This window comes from Zophobas morio, unplaced genomic scaffold (genome assembly GCF_036711695.1).
Source record: "Zophobas morio isolate AGI-343-1 ecotype UQ-CSIRO unplaced genomic scaffold, CSIRO_AGI_Zmor_V1 ptg000023l, whole genome shotgun sequence".
NCBI lineage: Eukaryota > Metazoa > Arthropoda > Insecta > Coleoptera > Tenebrionidae > Zophobas > Zophobas morio.
In genome coordinates, this window is record NW_026972128.1 from 8,974,522 (window position 1) to 8,994,981 (window position 20,460).

The 20,460-nt window shown below is 34.3% G+C and overlaps 3 protein-coding genes across 3 annotated transcripts; 2 read left to right on the forward strand and 1 right to left on the reverse strand.

Annotated features, from left to right (window-relative positions):
- The first annotated feature begins 1,622 nt into the window (after positions 1-1,622).
- On the forward strand, positions 1,623-12,567 carry Hph (HIF prolyl hydroxylase). Its single transcript, XM_064062711.1, has 4 exons — positions 1,623-2,767; positions 11,599-11,769; positions 11,821-11,983; positions 12,037-12,567. Exons 1-4 carry the CDS (start codon positions 2,024-2,026, stop codon positions 12,045-12,047), a joined length of 1,089 nt encoding a protein of 362 aa, XP_063918781.1. The 5' UTR covers positions 1,623-2,023; the 3' UTR covers positions 12,048-12,567.
- LOC135134103 (DNA polymerase epsilon subunit 2-like) lies at positions 12,488-14,550 on the reverse strand. The gene is made up of 8 exons (XM_064062710.1): positions 14,404-14,550; positions 14,185-14,347; positions 13,743-14,134; positions 13,430-13,691; positions 13,147-13,382; positions 12,911-13,097; positions 12,688-12,864; positions 12,488-12,639 (listed from the first exon to the last, which is right to left on the reverse strand). Exons 1-8 carry the CDS (start codon positions 14,475-14,477, stop codon positions 12,562-12,564), a joined length of 1,569 nt encoding a protein of 522 aa, XP_063918780.1. The 5' UTR covers positions 14,478-14,550; the 3' UTR covers positions 12,488-12,561.
- Positions 14,551-14,633: 83 nt separating this feature from the next.
- On the forward strand, positions 14,634-20,303 carry Yata (yata). Its single transcript, XM_064062788.1, has 9 exons — positions 14,634-14,836; positions 14,893-15,156; positions 15,205-15,428; positions 15,478-16,105; positions 16,156-16,576; positions 16,628-16,792; positions 16,844-16,995; positions 19,037-19,180; positions 19,234-20,303. The coding sequence occupies exons 1-9, from the start codon at positions 14,723-14,725 to the stop codon at positions 19,522-19,524; spliced, it is 2,403 nt and encodes an 800-aa protein (XP_063918858.1). The 5' UTR covers positions 14,634-14,722; the 3' UTR covers positions 19,525-20,303.
- The last annotated feature ends 157 nt before the right edge of the window (positions 20,304-20,460 follow it).

A 20,460-nucleotide genomic window follows, 5' to 3' on the forward strand; every position in this document is an offset into this window, starting at 1 on the left:
AAACGAAAAATTGTGATATCAAAAAATTGTAAAATCGAAGAAAATACGATAGCGTAAATAAATCCAGATTGTAGGGTATGTCATTAACCAAAATTGATCTTATTTTAGCCCGCCCACCCACCCTCTCTTTCCTTAGAGGGTAGGGTCATTTGCCAAAATCAGTTTTATCTTATCAGGTACTAACCCCGCCCACCCGCCCTCTCTTCTCTTAGAGGGTATCACATTTGCCAAATTAATCAGTCTTTCCTTGGTAGCTACTAGCCCCGCACACCGACCCTCTCTTTTCTTAGAGGGTATATCATTGCCAAAATCAGTTTTATCTTAGCAAGTACTGATGAGTAACTTTTACGAAAAATGATCAAAATTTGGAAACATTACGAGCTTGTTGATATGTATGCACAAGCAGGAATTTTGAACATCTTCTCTAGTGTTTGGTTGGTTACGCTTTAATGGATTTTTCTTTTGTTGATTTTGTTTTTGTTTATGATTTATAAATGTCTTATTAAATGTTTTTTTTATTTATTAAAGAAAAATAACAGATTGTTGTATTAATAATATTGCACAAGTAATGACTACTCGTTACTAAGAAATCAGAAAGTAAGCCGCATTTTATAAATTTACGTCTTTTTCGTAATCTACATTATAAAGAATTTTTTTATTATTTTTTGGGACTCCCGAAACACCCGTACATAACGTACGCAAGTAAGAGTTAATACGCCATTTTCCAGACACCCGGTATATGTAATGTTTAAGATGTAGAGAAGCATGCTCAGCGTTTGTTTTAAGTGAGTTTTTCCATTACAAAATTTTGTGAAGACGTCATCGGTCATCAACATTTTTGCAAAGACACGTATATCAATTTGAATGGATGCAGTGAACTACAAATAATAACAGTACTTAATTTTCAAATTTTCCGAAAAATGGAGTCGCTTTTGATTTAATTATTAAAATAAATTGCCTCATTCACTAATGTTTTTGAGTCACCCTGTATAAGTAATTCTAGAAACTATGAGTGCATTGATAAACTACAAGTGGATTTATTAGGCAAAATTTTGAGATGACGTCTCAATTTTTGTGGAGGGGATAAGCGAATAAATTTTGATTAGCGATTTACCACGATTTCGATAACCTTGAAACGTTCGCAAGATTTCAGACCATTCGCTTTTGCACTTTCTAAGTTAAATTAAATTGCAAAATGTTATACAATTTTGATTTTTTCCAAAAATCTAGTTGGCTACGGTGAAAACTCAACACGCATGCATACATCACATGTGCAGGAGTATCTTATTTTATAAAATTAAAAAAAAATATATTGCAAATTTTGGAGATAACGTCGTCTCATCGGTGGTGGGGATGATTTGTCAAATTTTGGTCAACGTTTTACCATCTACATGTATTCCTAATATAGATACAAAATTTAACAACAAGCGGTCCTGTAGTTTTGGAGATTAAAATTGATAGAGACCACAGACAGGCAGTCTACGCTTAGGAAGTAAAAAGTGCCGTCTATCTGTAGACTCGCCATCCGCGATCTCTAGGCAACCAATATAACCTCTCTTTACGCTGTTTACTGTGCATGTCAGCCATATGTCCACAAAATTATTTTTTTATATTATAACCCTTGGCAGTACAACAGAAATTTTTCAAAAACTCCACAAACAAATAAACCATAATTGTTAGCCAATGGTGCAACCAGAAGTAGCGAAATCACTTTACAATTGTGTGCAGTAATCCAGTAACTGGGAGAATTTTTTCTGATTTCTGTGCACCCCCACACAGTATACCACTACATTCAACAACACATTTTTATGTTCGAATCTTCGACGACTTCAGCAGTTCTATAACTTCAGTGAATTTGTTGTAGTAGTTGTAACATTAGCAAACGTGCATTAACTCAACTTACTCAACTCTCTTCGACTCATCACCATCAGCTGTTGGTAGGTGCCGCCCCCTGCCGTGAAGAATCCTCAAGGTGAAATCGCGACGAAAATCATGGCGGCTGTCTGTCGATCCGGTGATTAGGATGAGTGCGAATTCAAGTTGTTCGGTGTGCGGATCGACAAAAAAGTTGTTACGTTGTTCACGTTGTAAATCAAAATTTTACTGTTCACGCGAGCACCAGAAGAAGGACTGGAAAGAGCACCGCAAAGAGTGCGCCAAACTAGCCCTAACCCTAGAAAAAAACTCCATGCCCGCAGAAGGCAGCAGCGAAAGCGATATCCTCAACTCTTTGCCGCAGGAACTGAGCCCCCATCTAGACTTCGACAAGACCTCGACGGAAAAGGTTCTGAAGTCCGCGAAAACCGCAATGCCCATCAGCGGAGAAAACATCGTCCACCCCAAGAACTCCGGAGTTAAAGATTCGGACATTTCCCTGCAGCATAGTTCTTGGAGTAATGTGTTCGAACAAAGGAAAGATCTCGACGAGATCTGCCAGAATCTAGTGCAAGATATGGACGCGTATGGAGTTTGTGTTGTTGATAATTTCCTAGGGGAGGAAAAGGGTAAAGCTGTGCTGGGGGAGGTTCTAGGGATGTACAACACGAAGGGTGTTTTCAAAGATGGACAGTTGGTTTCTAGGAAGGGGTCTGGTGACTTGAAGACTATTCGGGGCGACAGGATCACCTGGATTAACGGGACTGAAAAGTATTGTAATAATATCAAACAACTAATTAGTCAAGTCGATGCTGTGGTAGTCAGGGCTAATAAAATGGCAATGGCGAGTAGCGGCAAGTTAGGGATGTACAACATCGATAGCAGGACTAAGGTTAGTTTGGAAGGCTCCAGTTTGAACCACTTCAGAGTCTGTTTAATAGGAAGTGGGCGCAAGTAATAACTTTTCATTCATTTATCCCTTATTATCGATCCTACGCGATGTCGCTATTATGTTTATAAACAAATCTACTGTCGCGGAAAGTAAACATAGAATCCTGTTATCTCTTTCTAGCTCGTGGAGCACGTGGGAATTCCGTCTCTTTAAAATAACACAGGTCGCGGCATGCGGACGGTCACGTACGCAAAATTTCGTTCGCAGTATTGTTTCCACAAAATGCGAAATATTTATAGATTAGATAAGTCGTGTTAAAGACTTTTGCGGCGCCGGTTTTTAAAGGAACGCCGAGGTGGTGATTTCATTGTCCACGACAACCGATACTCATTATTTACACATTAGGACTGGCGACAGGTGATCATTAATTATGAGTCTTAAGAAGGAATGATCGTGCTCCAATCATATTATCGTTGCCTGACTAATGGGAACATTGCTTAAGTAATGCTACTGTTACTCAGCTAGTGGTGGTGATTAATATGCGTTTTGTAAAGTGTTTATAACATAGTGTGAAAATCCCACTTTCTGTGATACACAAAAATTATGCAACTTGATCACTTTCTATGCTTGGTGAGAGGTAAACGTTCCCTTGACACCCTCCTACTAACCATTGCTGTCATAACAATAAGATTTAACTTTGTTTATCGAGACCACACAAGTCGGTATTGTTGTTACAAATATGCATAAACAACAACAATCAATTCGCAAGAAATTATATATCTTAAAAGGAGATCCAGAGTGCAAATTACTATTTTATTGGGAATTATGCTGTAAAAGGTTTGAAGTATGCATTACGTACAAGTTTCTTAATTGCAAGACTGTGACCCGAGAAGTATGTGGATTTGTTTGCGTTATGAAAGGTTACTTGCAAGCCGACTTTGAAATGACGAGGTGTTTTTTGCCAACAACCTCTCTTAGGTGCAGAATAATTGATAGAAGTTATTTAAGTTTTAAAATTTAGATTTTAATTTCGATTCAAAAATGAGCGATATACGAGAGTTATCTAGAAAGTAAACAAGTTCCAGTGAGATTTTCGCGGGCTTTGGAATCTCTGCACATGCGCAGTTTCTTTTTTTGTTTATTCAGGCGGTGATGTTAAAATCGGGTGGTGTTTGCGTTTTATAATGATTGTTAAACATGTTTAAGTCTATCAGATGGCCAACTGACACACCTCATACGGTTTTATAAGTGTTAGGAATACAAACTGAATGAAAATCACGGAAGTGTTAGATTTACAACGAACATTGTTAAGTAATAGCTCATAAATAAAAGTAAATTATTGGTAAAAAAAATATCATTTACACGTTATCAATGAATAATTTTAGTTTTGTACAGTAACATGGAAGAGTAAAATATCTTGTAAGTAAATAATTTTTATAAATGAACTTTTAAATCCATTGGAAATTTCTCTCATGCACTGCTCTAATTTTCCATATCCTGTATTAAATACATAGTGGTGCATTCTGTGGTAACGGTACATAATTTACTTTCATCAATATTTTTTTATTTGTATAATGTAAATGCCTGCTTATCACATAACTTAAGTAGATTGTTGTTTTATTACAATAACAATTTGTCGGTGACTAGCTTTATTCCTTAATTATGTTCAGAGCTGATAATTAGTTCAACTGTGTTAGATTGTGTTTTTTTTTTTTTTCTTTTTGTTGGTTGTAGTAGGTGTGAGCTCCTATTTTATCAACAGTACTTACGTAGCATTGAACGCTGTTTCAAATAGCAAAAATACTGCCAATTAAATTTGATAAAACCACGAAATGTGATACTAATTTATTTTTTCTCTCGGTATAAAATTATTTTGCGATTTTGAAATCTTTGTATACATATACATATTTTGAAACCATTTAACTGTGGTCTTCATAGTATTTGGCATAAACATGAAAAGACACTCCTAGCGAAACAAATAATAATAAGAGACACAGTAACAAATTTTAGACTAGTATCTTAATACCTCAGTTGTATGTATATTATAATAAAGTAAGAAGTACCGAATCCTGAATCCATTGGATTATTTTTTGTTAATCCTTAGTTCCGCGGGGGTAATAAATCCGTATGCGCGGGAAGACCTTTTCGCCTTTTAGTGAAGTTATGATTTTAAAATTGGTTCTTTTGCTACGTTTAACAACTAAACAACACATTCATTATCACAATAACTAATAATAAAACTTTTAGTTAATATTTTTCTAGCCTAAGACCATGTTTAATTAAATTACAATTTCAGTTATATATATGAATATATTTGTAGATACAAAAATAAGGTTGTGTTGTTTTAGTGTATTAGCAAAAATCGAGTAAGCAGTTAAAAATGTTTGACGTATCAAAAATTGTCAAAGTTTTCAAAACCCTACGTTTAAAATGTTCGCAGTTAATTTTAGGTCCCCTGGTGTTTTATGTTTGGTTAAATTTAAAGGAAACTGGTGTTTTATTGCTGGATGAACTTGAAAAAATCTTTTGAGCTTTTAGTATTTTTTACAAATTTGAAAAAGTCTTGAGTGTCGCAGTGTTTTTTTTTTACTTCGGGCCACTCTTGGATACCCATGATGTATAAATAATTTTTGAGAGCCCATGGAATTTTTTTTTTGAAAATTATTTAAAACAATTTTGGGAGACTTTGGTGTTCTATTTTTGGAAAATTCTGACCTGGGGTCTGTTGCACAATACTTATAAGTCTAATAATATTAGTTTGTATAACTTGTAATTTGTGCAATAAATATACACAAATTACAATTCACAAGACTAATACAAGTCTAATAATATTATTAGACTTGTAAGTATTGTGCAACAGACCCCTGACCTATTTTTGAGTTAATTTTGGGACCACATTTTTTTTGAAAAATTTAAAACAATCTTGAGGTTATAGGTATTCCGGTTTGGAAAGACTTCGAAAGTGCTTTGGAGCCTCTAGTGTCTTTTCTTATGACAATTTAATTACATTTCTTAGAGGATACGTTATTACTAAAATCAGTCTTATCTTAACAAGTACTAGATCCACCCACCCGCCCTCTCTTGTCTTTGAGGAAATCTCATTTGCCAAAATCACTCTTATCTTGGCAGGTACTAACCCCGCCCACCGGCCCTCTATTTTCTTAGAGGGATCTCATTTGCCAAAATCAGTCTTATCTTCGCAGGTACTAGCCCCGTCCACCCGCCCTCTTTTTTCTTAGAGAGTATCTCATTTGCCAAAATCGATCATATTTTAGCAGGTACTAGGCCCGCCCACCCACCCTCTCTTAGAGGGTATGTCATTTGTCAAAATCAGTTTTATCTTAGCAAGTACTGATGACTGACACAAGGCAGGAATTTTGAACATCTTCTCTAGTGTTTAGTTAGTTATGCTTTAATGGATTTTTCTTTTGTTGGTTTTGTTTTTGTTTATAATTTATAAGTGTCTTATTAAATGTTTTGTTTTTGCTTTATTTATTAAGGAAAAATAACAGCTTGTTTTATCAATAATAATGCACAACGTTTAATGACGGACTACTGGTTGTTATGTTTATGGTCCTAAAAAAATAAAAGGTGGATTTCAGTCACCATCATTGCTAAGAAATCAGAAAGTAATCCAGAGGTATTCACGCATTAGGTGCGTGCAATTTTACTTTTATAAAATTACGTGTTTTTTTTTGGGACTCCCGAAACCCCCGTACATAATGTACTGAAGAGTTAATCCGCTATTTTCCAGACACTCAGTATAACGTGCCACTGCTTATATTTATTGGATTTATGAGGGATCCGCTGTAAAATGCTTATGAACTGAAAGTTGTCAGGCGTAATTAAGAAAATAAGTGTTACTAAAAGATACAAAATATAAACATTTGCTGATAACAATTTTCATTTATAAAAGCATATTTTAATCTTAAAATGAAGATAATTTTGTAATTAACTACTACTTAAATTCATTAATTGTAATTTTTACCACTATATCAATAGTAAGCAGATGCTGTAGATTAAGTATAATTTTGAATTTCATGTGTATAACGATTATACAGGGTGTCTCAGAAATAAGTACATTAATTTTAACCAGTAATAGAACTCGTGAAACGGAACAACTTTTTTATCTAGCATTTTTTCGAAAACTCAAGTCGAATTTCGAATTTTCCCACCCATATATTCACGAGCCGTCTATGTTCACCTTAAATAATAACTTAAATAATAGCAACACTACAACAATGAAGAAGGTACCGTAGCAACCGTTTTGACACTGACAATCATTTTTATGTCAATGTTTTTATTAAACGTTGTCTCTTTAAAGTTTGTTTGGCACAGATTTCTAATTTATAGACGAAATGTGTTGAAATGGCTTTGTTTTCAAATCTGGAATGCACCGATATCGTTTTAACGTACGGTGAAGCTTGGGGAAACGGCGCTCGCGCCCAACGAATTTTTTCAGAAAACCTCCCAAATCGTCTGCCAAATGTGCGCAGTTTTAAGAACGTTGCAGCATTTTCGAGAGTACGGATCTTTTAATCCGGCACCTCTTGATCGGGGTAAGTTACGTAGTAATAGAATTGCTAATATTGAAGAGGCTGTTTTGAAGAGTGTCGTAGCTCGACCGGGCACTAGCATGCAACACTGTCTAGTGTGAGGTTTCGGAGAGTAGTATTTGGAGGATACTCAGAGAACAAATGTACCCCTTTCAGGACCAGAAAGTTCAGTTATTGAAACTAAAAGACTTACCACGTAGGCAAAACTTTTGTGAGTGGGTTAATAGAAAAATAAACGAACAAGCAAATTTTGTATCACTTATACCATCAACTGATGAGGTCGGTTACACGAGGGAAGGTGTTCAACACCCACATTTGGGCCGATGAAATTCCGTACGCCATTAGGGAGCAGGATTTTCAATTTCTCTCTAAATGTTTGTCACATTGACAAGATTAGGAAAATACGTATCCTAGTAACTGTTTTTGACCATAAATTATTAATTATAATAATTATTAGTGTCCATGGGTAACTGAGGATCCATGGGCGGGTAACCTTAATTGGGGTATAACTTTAACAATTTTTAACTTGATAATTAAAAAGTTCTTGACAAAACTCTACTAAAAAAAGTTGTTGAGTTCAATGAGCTCTATAACTGGTTAAAATTAATGTACTTATTTCTGAGACACCCTGTATACATACATACATACTTTCTGGTCCATCGAAAATAAAAAACTAACAATAACGTTTTTAAATTTACTCTTGATTTCTAAAGAAAAAAGATGCTAGAAAGTCATTGTCTATACATGATGTATGAGCTGTGCGGAATCGATAACTTATTAATTGCTATTCTTGTTCCAACCCACATAGAGTATTTAAGCCATTAACATGCATGCTTAACTAATTTATGAATCTATCATAATTCACAAATATTGACTTTTACTTCAACAATAGCCTAGGTTTCTTGTGCATTTGGTTAATTTCAAGAACATAAATGTGCAGTGGATTTAATAACTTTACACTTTTATTGATTATTGTATTGCCGCCTTCCATAACTCAAGCTTGGCGTATCGGATCCTATAATTGTAGTATGACGAAATACAAATATTGCAGTTTTGATCTGAAATAATATAATGATAGCGTCATGATTATAAATAATGATTTACAGCCCAATAAATATATCAACTTTATGGATGAATTCATTGCTTCTTACGATACTTGTCCATCTATTTATGTATTTAGAATCCGAATATTCGGCATGCTGATAATACATTTATAGTACCTTGTTGGCTAGAAAATGATCCAAAATACCCTAAATTGTTGTTTTATTTTGAGCTGAGAAATGATACATGCATCGTTTGTAAAATATTTAGGTTAAATGAAATGAGAACGTCTGTATTTGCAATGTTACTCCTTTTTAGCTGGATGCTTGTTTAAAATTTTAAATGTAAACATAATTTACTATTGACCAATACCATTCGGATATTAAAATTTATATTGTGTACATGATTTCTGAATAAGGAATTCGATCCAAAGTAAAATATTATCTTGCACAGGAAATAATAAATACCGTAAAAACCAGTGGGAAATGATCTATAATCACCAGGAAAAACACACCATATATTATCATAAGATTCCTAAGATTTGACAAATTTAACACTGACATTGATATTACTTTACGCAGACTCAGAGTAGCGATTGCATAAAATGCAAACTTTATTAAGCTTTTTATTAAATTACAGTTTCGAAATGGTCGTTTTTATCGACTGAGACTAATTTCTTTCATTGCGTGTCAAAAAAACGCAACACCGTGTCACCGTCAACATTGTTGCCGTTTTCAATTAGTTCTTATGTTTTATATTAAATCAGAATTTTCCACTTTGCATTAATTACATGCTAAAACTGCTGTATAATATAAATGTAATTTATTTATTTTCAACACACTCTAAAAAGAAGACTGTATTAACACCTGCGGTTTTCGTTGTAAATGCCAAGTATTTTGTACTCGTAAGTGCGGCGATGCCAAATTATAATCAAGCGAAACACGAATTTGGTGATTAAAGAATTGTTTTTTTTTTCCATCTTCAGATTATTACATTTTTCGGAAACGATGAGTGTCAATTTTAGCTATGTTGCAACTGCAGTTTTTTTTTTTAGTTTTTAATATATTCATTGAAGATAGCAATTCGCAGTTATGTCAAATGGCGATGTTAACATTAATTAATAAGTAATAAATAAAAACAATGACATTTATTACTCCATCAGTTGACGTCGTAATCAGTTTTACTTTATGTTCTATTCTAAACCCAAAAATTCCGCTCTACCGTTTGTTAATCTTTATAATGTGGTTTCAACGATAAATCTTCATATATAAATTGATGTTAATCAGTTGGACAAGACAAACAGATTCATTGCAATATTTTGCATAACAAAATTAGCTGGCCGAATCCTCGTTAATGTTATTTTCCTTATGAGAATTACTTCGTGGAAAGATAATTAAAAAAAAAAATGTTGGTTGTTTTACATGCACTTGGTACTACTGTTGAAAATATTAGGGCCGGTTGCATAAACGCAAATCAAATTTAATCTCTGATTAAGAACAATTGTAACTATGATAATAACAATCGTTACTATGGAGTTAATCAGCGATTAAATTTGATTTGCGTTTATGCAACCGGCCCTTAATGTTCATGTATATGTCAAAACAAAGACTTACGACTTACGTCAATCATAATTATGCATATCTCTACACAACAAATAGTTATTCAATGGATCATTCTGTTTTTCCCAACTGCATCAGTTCGTAAAATTTTCGTTGGGAAAAATTAACAGTCACATGTGTCGTTACATAATAACGTACAAAACAAATTATCATTCATAAAAATATTTGACCACTAATTTAATTTATATTCCTAGAACAAGATAAACAGATAATTGGTAGTGTGCATTAAAGTACACTGCAGTTATTAAGTATTTAAATAACCTTGACGAAAAGAGATGACTGCAACAAAATATGCCATTTTTGTATGTACCTATGCAACGTTTTTTCAGCTGTGAAATTTCTGCATAAAACAAGTTTTATCGCAAATATCCCCACTTAGATACATTGTCAAAATCAATAAAGTAATGTACATACGCGCACAAAGTTGATTTCATTGCATACATGCCCTTGATTTGGATGCATTCAAGAACGCCGGGTTCTTTTTAAAGACAAGTTTTCATTGTTAAACAATGCACTTGCACTTTAATCTAATTGAATTGTTCATGGTAATTTACTTAATTTTACAGAATAATGATTATCGCTTTGTTGTACCAAGCTGATGTAATTATTTGCATAACATTTTAACACTATGTAAATAATGATCGATGAATGTTGAGAAGAACGGGTTGTTTATTCAAAATGTATGCATGTAAAAAAACTGTAGGATACCTCTATATGATGATTCTGAATTGCCAAAAAATAATTTGTGCAGGTATAAAGTAAATAAAGTAAGTTGTAATAAATATTTGACAAGATTTCATTGTGTTGTGTTCAACATCTGTGAGGGAGGGAGGTCAAGGTTTCGTTCCAGACGTCTGACGAATGAAGTAAGTGGATGAAATTTTTTCTAAATCCACACAACAAAACAAATAACTAATAAAATAATAACATTCCTAAAACGATAAATGCATAAAATCAGCACTCTATAGTAAACAATTTGGTGAAAAGCTTCCGATGAATCAGGAAAGTTTTAGATAACATTAACCTTGTTATTATTACTATTATTGCAATTTTTTCTTATCTATAAGTGAAAACGTGCGACCTAAATTTGTATTCGCACAAGCGAATACGCACGTAGGCCCCTCACACATGTAGAAAGACGTGTCAAAAATTACGGTGTCACGAATTTATGGTAATTTTGAACATAGAATATCAATGAAAGCGGCGAAATCTCGGTTTCTCTATTAAAACGTCGCCATACGTAACTGTATGTTGAAACAGCGAACTCATGTAAAAGTTGAATAGAAAGACCTTTTCTTTTTAAGTGGAAAAGATCGACGTTTCTGTATATCACCTTTAACATTTGGACGCTATCGCTCAATAAATACATGTTTAATGGGTTTAAATCATTATCTAAATGGTCAATAAATAAAGTTGATTGCATTTTTTATGAACAAGTTGAAGTGACTTGTGTTGCGGGAATTAGGACGGCCATAGTACATAGTAGTCCATTTAGTTCGTGTGAAAGGAAAACAAAAGTTATAAATAAAATCGACGATAAGCGGAATGAGTACATCGCTTGACTGACTCGATGCCAAAAATCGTCAAAGTTTGATCAATGGATTTTGATTTTCAGGCTATGGTGGCGTGCTACCCCGGTTTAGGTTCTCACTACGTCAAACATGTAGATAATCCGAATAGAGACGGCCGGTGCATAACAGCAATATATTACCTCAATTTAAATTGGAATGTTAAAAAAAGTGGAGGATTACTTAGGATTTTCCCGGAAGGGTGGCTAGGCGATAAGGTAGTCTCAGCTCGATTTTTAATTATGGTACTAAAATCGTTTTCGTTTTAGGTGGCTGATATAGAGCCGGTGTTTGATAGACTTTTATTTTTCTGGTCAGATCGAAGAAATCCGCACGAAGTTCAACCTGCCTTTGACACAAGATACGCGATAACGTTGTGGTATTTTGATGCTATTGAAAGGAAAGAAGCACGCCAGAGATATGAAACCGGACGTAAGAATTTTGCAAGATTTTTGGTGTACTGATTTTACTTATTTTCGTTTCAGGGCATTCATAGCGTTCGACTGGCTTACGTTCAGAACGATCAACTGTGTCCGTTTTAAAACAGACAAACCTAGTAACTATGTGATATTTAATATGTTTGTTAAAAATTGGTAACAGTATCGTTGCGTACCCTGTATATATTGTGTATTTTCTTGGAACTAATTTTGTATGATTATTTAAGTTTGACAGTGTGATATTTATGTTTTATGTTGATGACCGTTACTGAAGTTCACTGATACGTATTGTATTGTCTTAGCGGTATTAACTGTTAAGTTTATTTAATTCAGTTTGAAGCTCTGATCTGTTGGCTACACTTCTTAGCATATTAGTTGGTCTTCATGGGTACACTAATATGACTAAAAAGTAGACGGCATGCGTTGGTGCTTTGTTGCCGGTAGGCTATTTCTTTTAAGTTACAATTTAATACAAAAGTTGTATATAATGTAAAAGTAATTTTCAAGTGTACAATTTATTTAGGATTATGTTTGAGCCCTAACTAATAAATTTATATACATTATATTTTCATCTTATAAGATGCAGTCTTCTATTTTGTCGGAAAAGGGCGTGTAGGCTTTAAATTGAAAACCACTTTCACAAAAGGACCCCTGGAAAAGAGTGTTACAACACGAACTGACAGTTGAAAATCCACTTACAGGATTCATGAGTTGGCATCCCTTGTATTTCCCTTGGTAGGATTCAGCTTTATCCCCTATGACAACCAGATCTGGTAAAGGATAAAGGCTTAAAGCATGATCAAAGTCCCAATGTACAGTTAAAGCATTTAGAGGTAGTGGCGCAAGATGTCCTTGGCTTATTATAGTTCTTGTCAACTAAAAGTAGTAACTAAAAAACAATCAAAACAAGCCTTATTCTCACATTATCTGCTAACTCAGCTTTAGATGGCTTGTGCAATGAAGCTTGTAATAATTTAGGGAGTATATCTGCTCTAAAAACGGTGATTTCTTTTGTACAATACTGAATTCTGCACGGATTTGTTGTAAAAATCACGTTATCATGTATGGTTTTGGTCATCTCTTCAGTTACTACACTTGGCATAGGTAACCTAAAAAATCGTCACTGTTAACATGATTTCCTTTCTTCTAACAATGTACCTTGGAACTACATATGATGTGCATGGATCTTCCAATCCAGGTACAAAAATAAAATGACTATGGGTGACTAAATTAGTAAACTGATTAATTAATTCAGCCAATTGTTTAAACAGTTTCCTCAGAGTGTCCATTTTCTCGCTACTGTAACATTCAGACATAAAGTTTCCCATAAATACGAACGCCACTGGTGGATTTGGGTTGAAACCATTAAACAGCGTTTCCAGTTTTTCAAAAGTCTAAAAAAACGATTGAAATTGCCGCCTACAATTAGCGTTTTACTCACTTCTGGGTGGTCCAGCCACACATTGGAGAAAAACATTAATGATGCACCTCTATTCCTTTGTAAATGATCTTTTAATTTTATTGAGTCTTTCAGAGGGGTTAATGATTGTCCACCAAAATAATTTAACTTATTGAACAGAGGTCTAGAATTTTGATATTCTTCCCCTGGTGGGAGAATAATAGTAGACACTTTGATTATCCTGTCCTCATAATGTCCATTCACTAGTACAAAAGAGTTTTCAACAAATAGGCCGCCATAATAACTAAAACAATTGGTAGTTGGAAAGTGGGTTGAGACGCTTTTGAAGACTTACACAGCGTGACTTAAATCTAACTGCACGATTCCTGTAGGATCCTCTAAATAATATTTGCCTTCAGAAACCTGTAGTAGTGAGCCTAATATTAAAGTATGGTTCAAAGAAACGTATGACAGAGTCAATAAATAATCCACTGTCTGTAGTTCTAATTTAACTGAGTTATCTTCAGTGATTTTCTGCTGAAAATTCCTTTTCGTTCTTTGTAAAATTGCGGTATATCTGTCAAGAAACAACTGGGTTTTTGAGGTCGGCGAGGACAACAATTTGGGCTTATGGCCACTTAAAAAATACTGTTTTCTGTCAACATTATAGGCGAATTTTGGAAACTCAAACGCACTTATAACATTGATCACGGTTTCGTTCCTGTCATAGCCAGAATTTAAACATACCTGTATATGAAGTAGTTACAAATTTTTAGGAGCCAATTATGAATAGTTACCTCTAAAGCTCGCTCGATGTGCTCTCGCTCAATACTTTGATCTATAAGGCACTGGTTCTCTAAACTGGTACATAAGTTTTTTATGCAATTGTCCAGATAATGTTTATTGTCCAAATCTATGCGTTGTTCCAAAAATTTATCAACAATTAAGGCACAAAATTCTCTGAAAAGATACATATTGTCATGTTTTAAAAATAACTGTTTTTCAAGTAGTATTACCTGCGCACCATGAAACCACCCAGCTTCAAAGCGGTGTGTAATTTTTTCTTAATCTGTTCATAATTCGGAGGCATGGTTTTTCCTTTTATTAATCGTAAAAGCGAAATTATTTCGAATGTCGAATTTCTAACATAACCTTACACAACTTTCCCGCCTTTTATTTTGACGATTTTGACGCAAACCAGGTTGCTAAAACAATTTTCTGCATTATCTTCAAAAATTCACGTACGTCAAATCAAGACGTTTAGGTTAGGTTTTTAAAAGTTTGTACAAATTTATTACTACAAAATAGCTGCAATTAGTGCGAATAATTTGCGCCATGTGGTCATTTTTCTCTCGTGATCCTTCCAAAGATTTCAACTTTGAAATCGGTGAACTAGTCAAGGGACTCGATGAAAAGAGTGTATGGACCCTTCATAAGGGCAAAAGAAAGGTACAGTAAACTCGGGTTTTGAAAATAATATAGCAAGTTGCGTGTTTGTATTTAAGGGCACTGGGGAGGAGGTGTCTGTGTTTGTGTTTGACATTAAAAGTGGATCAGAAACTCAACAAGAAATCGCCAAAGGTGCAGTGAAGCGGCTGAAAACTTTGAGGCATCCTAGTATTTTAACGTATTTAGATAGTTTTGAGTCGGACAAGGTTTTGTATTTAGCTACAGAGTATATTGAACCGTTGGCTAGTCATCTGGAGAAGTTGACGATAGAAGGGGCCCAAAAGGAATTGTATATTGCATGGGGAATTTTTCAAATTACGGTACTTTTGTGTATGATTTTGAATATTGTTTGGATTTCGTTTTTTTAGAGGGCGTTGTCGTTTTTGAATAATGATGGCAACCTTCGCCATAACAATGTTAATATTTGGTCGGTTTTTGTTAATTCCTCTGGTGAGTGGAAATTAGGTGGTGTTGAATATGTTTTAAATGCTCAAGATAGTACTAATATTACTATCAAAATTATACCATCGTTAGAAATGTATGATCCTCCAGAAAAGAATGATCCTAGTAAACAACGGTCAATTACAAAATGGTCAGTTTTGTTATTTTTACAAAACATTTTTTATTTACATGAATTTTAGCTCTTCAGATATGTGGGGTTTAGGTTGTTTAATATGGGAAGTTTTCAACGGTCCTTTATATCAACAGTCTTCTTTGAAAGTTTTAGATAAAATACCTAAACAGTTGGGTCCATTGTATTGTGAGTTGGTTGGGGCAAATCCGTCATCAAGGCCTAATCCTGCCGATATAATAACTAGATGTCGAAAACTTGGGGGCTACTTTAAGAACGATTTAGTAGATACCTTACTCTTTTTAGAAGAAATTCAAATTAAGGACAAAAACGAGAAGAATCGATTTTTCTCAAATTTAACACCACATCTAGACAACTTCCCAGATAACGTGTGTAAACATAAAATATTACCACAATTAATCACGGCTTTTGATTATGGCGACGCTGGTTCAGCTGTTCTAGCTCCCATGTTCAAATTAGGGAGACTATTAGATGAAGCAGAATATCAAAAAAAGATAGTACCTTGTGTTGTTAAATTGTTTGTTAGCAATGACAGAGCTACCAGATCGCGATTATTACAACAATTGGAATATTTCATTGGACATCTGCAGTCTGCAACGGTTAATGATCAAATCTTTCCCCAAATTGCTCACGGGTTTATGGATACCAACCCTACAATTCGAGAACAGACTGTTAAAGTATTTTCTCCTCCTTAAAAAATAATCTTTATTATGTGTTATTTTTCCAGTCTGTGATACATCTAGCACCTAAATTAAATTATAACAATCTAAATGTCGAAGTTTTGCGTCACTTTGCTCGTCTTCAGTCGAAAGATGACCAAGGAGGCATCCGCACTAATACTACAGTTTGCTTAGGAAAGATAGCACAGCATTTACACCCACAAATTCGACAAAAAGTTCTAATATCAGCTTTTATACGAGCAATGAGAGATCCATTTCCGCCGGCTCGAAATGCAGGAGTTCTAGCTTTGGCAGCCACGCAACAGTATTACCTCTTAAATGAAGTATCTTCAAGGATATTACCGGCATTATGTCAATTAACAATGGATCCTGAGAAATCCGTGAGAGATTCAGTGTTTAGAACGATCAAGGGATTTTTAGGGAAATTAGAAAAAGTTTCAGAGGATCCTAGTCTTAGGGAGAGTATGGGTAAGAGTAAAAGTGTGTCCAGACTGTTGTAAACAGGTGGATTAATCGTAGAGGCCGACGTAAACACCGCGACTCCAAGTCTTAGCAATGCTGCAGCAACTTGGGCTGGATGGGCTGTTACGGCAGTTACGGCGAAATTCTATCGAAGTCAATCAGACACAGTGAAGTCAATGAATCCGATGGCTAGTAAGATGTTGACTAAACCTGCTTCCCTTGGTAATGTATCGGTCTTCTAGTTAAATGAGATTACTAATTGGATAAATTTAGAGCAACCTTCTAGTAGTAGCATTTCGACAACTACGTCGAGTGTTACCTCAATGACGTCTTTAGAACATGAAGAAGGAAGTAGAGGAAATGAGTCAGTTTCTGATTATGATTATGACCATTGGGGTGATAACGACAACTGGGGAGATATGGAGGTAAGTTTATTACGAAATTAGCGAAAATATCGATATTTCAGATTTTTATGGCATCTTCCTCAGTTTTTTATTGTTTATACAGTATTGCCACACAGGTGGTAAAAACAACCCTATTGCGATTTTTTAATAACTTCAAGACAATTGGAATAATGTGGCAACCTCGCATTAGAATTCAAAAAACTAACTATGTCAAAATATATAGACTGTTCTAAAAATACATACGCTGTTAAAAAAAGTTGTATGTTAAGACTCAAAAACAAAATGTTCTACACCCCATTAATTCCCATTGTTTGTTAACAAAGTGCATTGAAATTTTTGTGACATGTAGATGTCTTTTAATTTTTTTTTTTGAAAATATTTCAACAGTATTTCGCCTTCAACACCCGACTACTATGAAATCTGCATATTTTGATTCGCATTGGAAATATGAAGAAATTTTATTAAGAAAGCTTGTTCAGTATTTAAAAATACGCCTGAATGTTGTTCTGAACTTTATGAGACAGTCGTGATATATGTGCTATATTTATAAATTGTAATGATTTTATCAATTTGATGACGTTTGAGCGTCACCATAGGAACAATGTAAATAGTTGGGCGAAGAAAAGCCCTTTCTTACTCGCAAAGAACTAAATATTCAGCGACTGCAGAGTTTTTAAAATTATAATATCAAGATAGAAACATCACTTTGTAGGTATACTTTAAAAAATTTAGGAATTTGTACTTCCCGAGCCTAAGTTAAGGAAGTATAGGAATCTAGTTCATCGGACGAATGGCCACTTTTTATTTTTTCGACGTTTCATGATCCCTAATGTACGAAAAAAGTAGTTTCCCATTTCCGTCTGTTTGTCTGTCTGTCTGTCTGGCTGTCTGTCTGTCTGTCTGATGTCTGTATCCATTTAACAAAAATATAGTCCTATAAGTGTGGTGTACAAATCCGCTTTGACTTTTTCACTAACTGCCCAAATTTTTGCAAAAACATAATGTACGGTATAATAACAGTTTATCATTAGCGTTAGTCGTGGTCTAGTGGTATGGAGTCAGTTCGATTCCAAATTTGGGTTTTTCGTTTTTTTTTTTTCTCTTTCTCTCGCATTGTGTAGTATCTATTTTTATTAAGTCGTAACAAATTTTTTATTGATGAAATTACCCGACTTTATCTTAAAGGTGAGAATACGCTCCTCTTTGGTTAAAAATGTAAAACCTTCTCGGGGGTCCCAACTGTCCTTTTTACAAATGTAAAACCTTCTCGGGAGCCCCAAATATGTTTTTTTTTTAAGAATGTAAAACCTTCTCGGGGGTCCCAAATGTCTTTCCTTTTAATGTGAAACCTTCTTGGAGCTCCCAACTGTCTTTTTTAAAAATGTAAAACCTTCTCGGGGGCCCAAATATCTTTTTTTCATGTGAAACTTTCTCGGGGGTCCCAACTGTGTTTTTTAAAGATGTAAAACCTTCTCGGGGGTCCCAACTGTCTTTTTTTTTAATGTAAAACCTGGAGAGCCCCAAATATATGTTTTTTTAAAAATGTAAAACCTTCTCGGGGGTCTCAACTGCCTTTTTTAAAAATTAAAACCTTCTCGGGGGCCCCAAATATATTTTTTTTAATGTGAAACCTTCTCGGGGGCCCCAAATATATTTTTTTTAATGTGAAACCTTCTTGGGGGCCCCAAATATCATTTTATTTTAATGTGAAACCTTCTCGGGGGTCCCAACTGTCGTTTTTAAAAATTGAAAAACTTCTCGGGGGCCCCAAATATATATTTTTTTTTAATGTGAAACCTTCTCGGGGGGCCCAAATATCTTTTTTTTTAATGTGAAACCTTCTCGGGGGTACCAATTGTCTTTTTTAAAAATGTAAAACCTTCTCGGGAGTCACAAATATCTTTTTTAATGTGAAACCTTCTCGGGGGTCCAAATTAACTAAATGCAAACGAAAAATAGAAATTCCTCAAATTATATTCAATTTTCCTTAAGTTTTATCGACTATTAACTGTATATATGATTTTTTTTTTATGAAAAACTTAACACAACATTTTCATTTAAGACGGGCGGTCAGATGGCCAGTAGTAGCGGCAGCGGTGGTGGAGGTGGCACTAGTGACGCTGCCAGCCCTCCGTCTGGTTCTGGTACCAATAAAATCACAGATGGTTGGGACAACGAAGAATGGGGTAGTTTAGAAGAAGAACCGGTAAGTTTTCACCTAAAATCGACGCATTATTTGAGTTTAAAATATGTTGAAAGGAAGCGGAAGCTGAAATGACTAGTCCTTCAGAGGCTTGGAGTCCAACTGAAGTGACTCCAATTATATCAGAAACGCAAGAACATGGTGTTAGCAATAGGAGATCTGTAAACAATTGGGGTGATACGGAATTTGAACCCTTGGATGAGCAAGCAAACACAACAAATCATAAATTAGAAGAAGCTAAGAAGAAACGGGAAGAACGGAAGTTGATGAGACAGAAAGAGTTAGAAGCACGACGTGCTACAAGAACTACAGGGGGTCCCATGAAGCTAGGCGCTAAAAAATTATAATTAAAGTGTTGGAATTTTGGCATTAAAAAGGGCAATGACGTGGAAATTTTTTCGGATGATTAACGCTGTGTAAATGTACAGGTTATCATGACAAGTTGAAGGTACCTACTTCAGTCATTTCTTCGAATTATAAATGGAATTACACAGACTAAAATATACACCAAATTTGAGAAAGATGAATATTCTATATAAACATATCCTAAGCGTTCATTCCCAATTTTGTGTAGCATTAGCGGCTATATTATAAACTAATGATGAATAATAAAACCATTTAGTGTTTGTATGTAGTATGGTACGATTTACAAGATTTATTTTATTTTATTATTTGGGTAATATTTTAAACCTTAATTCAACGATGTCATGATATTTGTTGATTTTATCTACTAATAAGTGATTACGCTTTTTATATGACAGAGAAAAGTTTTTCTTACGAATTTACAGATTTTGAACTAAAGCCTAATTATGTGGTCAGTACCTACTGAAGGAAATTTACATGCATATTTATATTCCATGTGGACAGGAAGCAGAGTTGGAATATTTGATTCTTCCCTGGCCTTTATAGCTTTTATAAATGATATATAGTTGCATGCTAATTGTATTTATGTAAATATTTTTATATAGTTATGAAAATATGTATGATATTGTTTCAAGTTTAATTAATTAAATATTTGATGTAAGTATATTTTACCGTTAATATTTTACTTTGGTTATTATACCTGATATATATTTTTCTATGTATTTATTAGAATTGTCTTAAATAAATTTATTTGAAGTGGCAATGGAGGACATATATTTCTTCTTTTAGTTAAGAAAACACAGCGCGAAACTAAATATTAGCTTGGAACGAGATCAATTTTATCATAATGAGCATTTCATGGTGCCTACACTTGGTAAAACTATGCCAGATGTCCCTTAATAATAATTTAATGCTGAGAT

Bases quoted from the DNA above. Each gene is read 5' to 3' on its own strand.
- LOC135134103 (XM_064062710.1), bottom strand. From the start codon at position 14,477: ATGCCTCCGAATTATGAACAGATTAAGAAAAAATTACACACCGCTTTG. The intron at 14,348-14,403 runs GTAATACTACTT...GTATCTTTTCAG, and splicing joins GGTGGTTTCATGGTGCGCAG to AGAATTTTGTGCCTTAATTG. The intron at 13,098-13,146 runs GTACATTGTTAG...ACGATTTTTTAG, and splicing joins ACATCATATGTAGTTCCAAG to GTTACCTATGCCAAGTGTAG.
- Hph (XM_064062711.1), top strand. From the start codon at position 2,024: ATGAGTGCGAATTCAAGTTGTTCGGTGTGCGGATCGACAAAAAAGTTG. The intron at 2,768-11,598 runs GTTAGTTTGGAA...TTTGATTTTCAG, and splicing joins ACATCGATAGCAGGACTAAG to GCTATGGTGGCGTGCTACCC. The intron at 11,770-11,820 runs GTAGTCTCAGCT...TTTTCGTTTTAG, and splicing joins AAGGGTGGCTAGGCGATAAG to GTGGCTGATATAGAGCCGGT.
- Yata (XM_064062788.1), top strand. From the start codon at position 14,723: ATGTGGTCATTTTTCTCTCGTGATCCTTCCAAAGATTTCAACTTTGAA. The intron at 15,157-15,204 runs GTACTTTTGTGT...TCGTTTTTTTAG, and splicing joins GGGGAATTTTTCAAATTACG to AGGGCGTTGTCGTTTTTGAA. The intron at 16,577-16,627 runs GTAAGAGTAAAA...GATTAATCGTAG, and splicing joins TAGTCTTAGGGAGAGTATGG to AGGCCGACGTAAACACCGCG.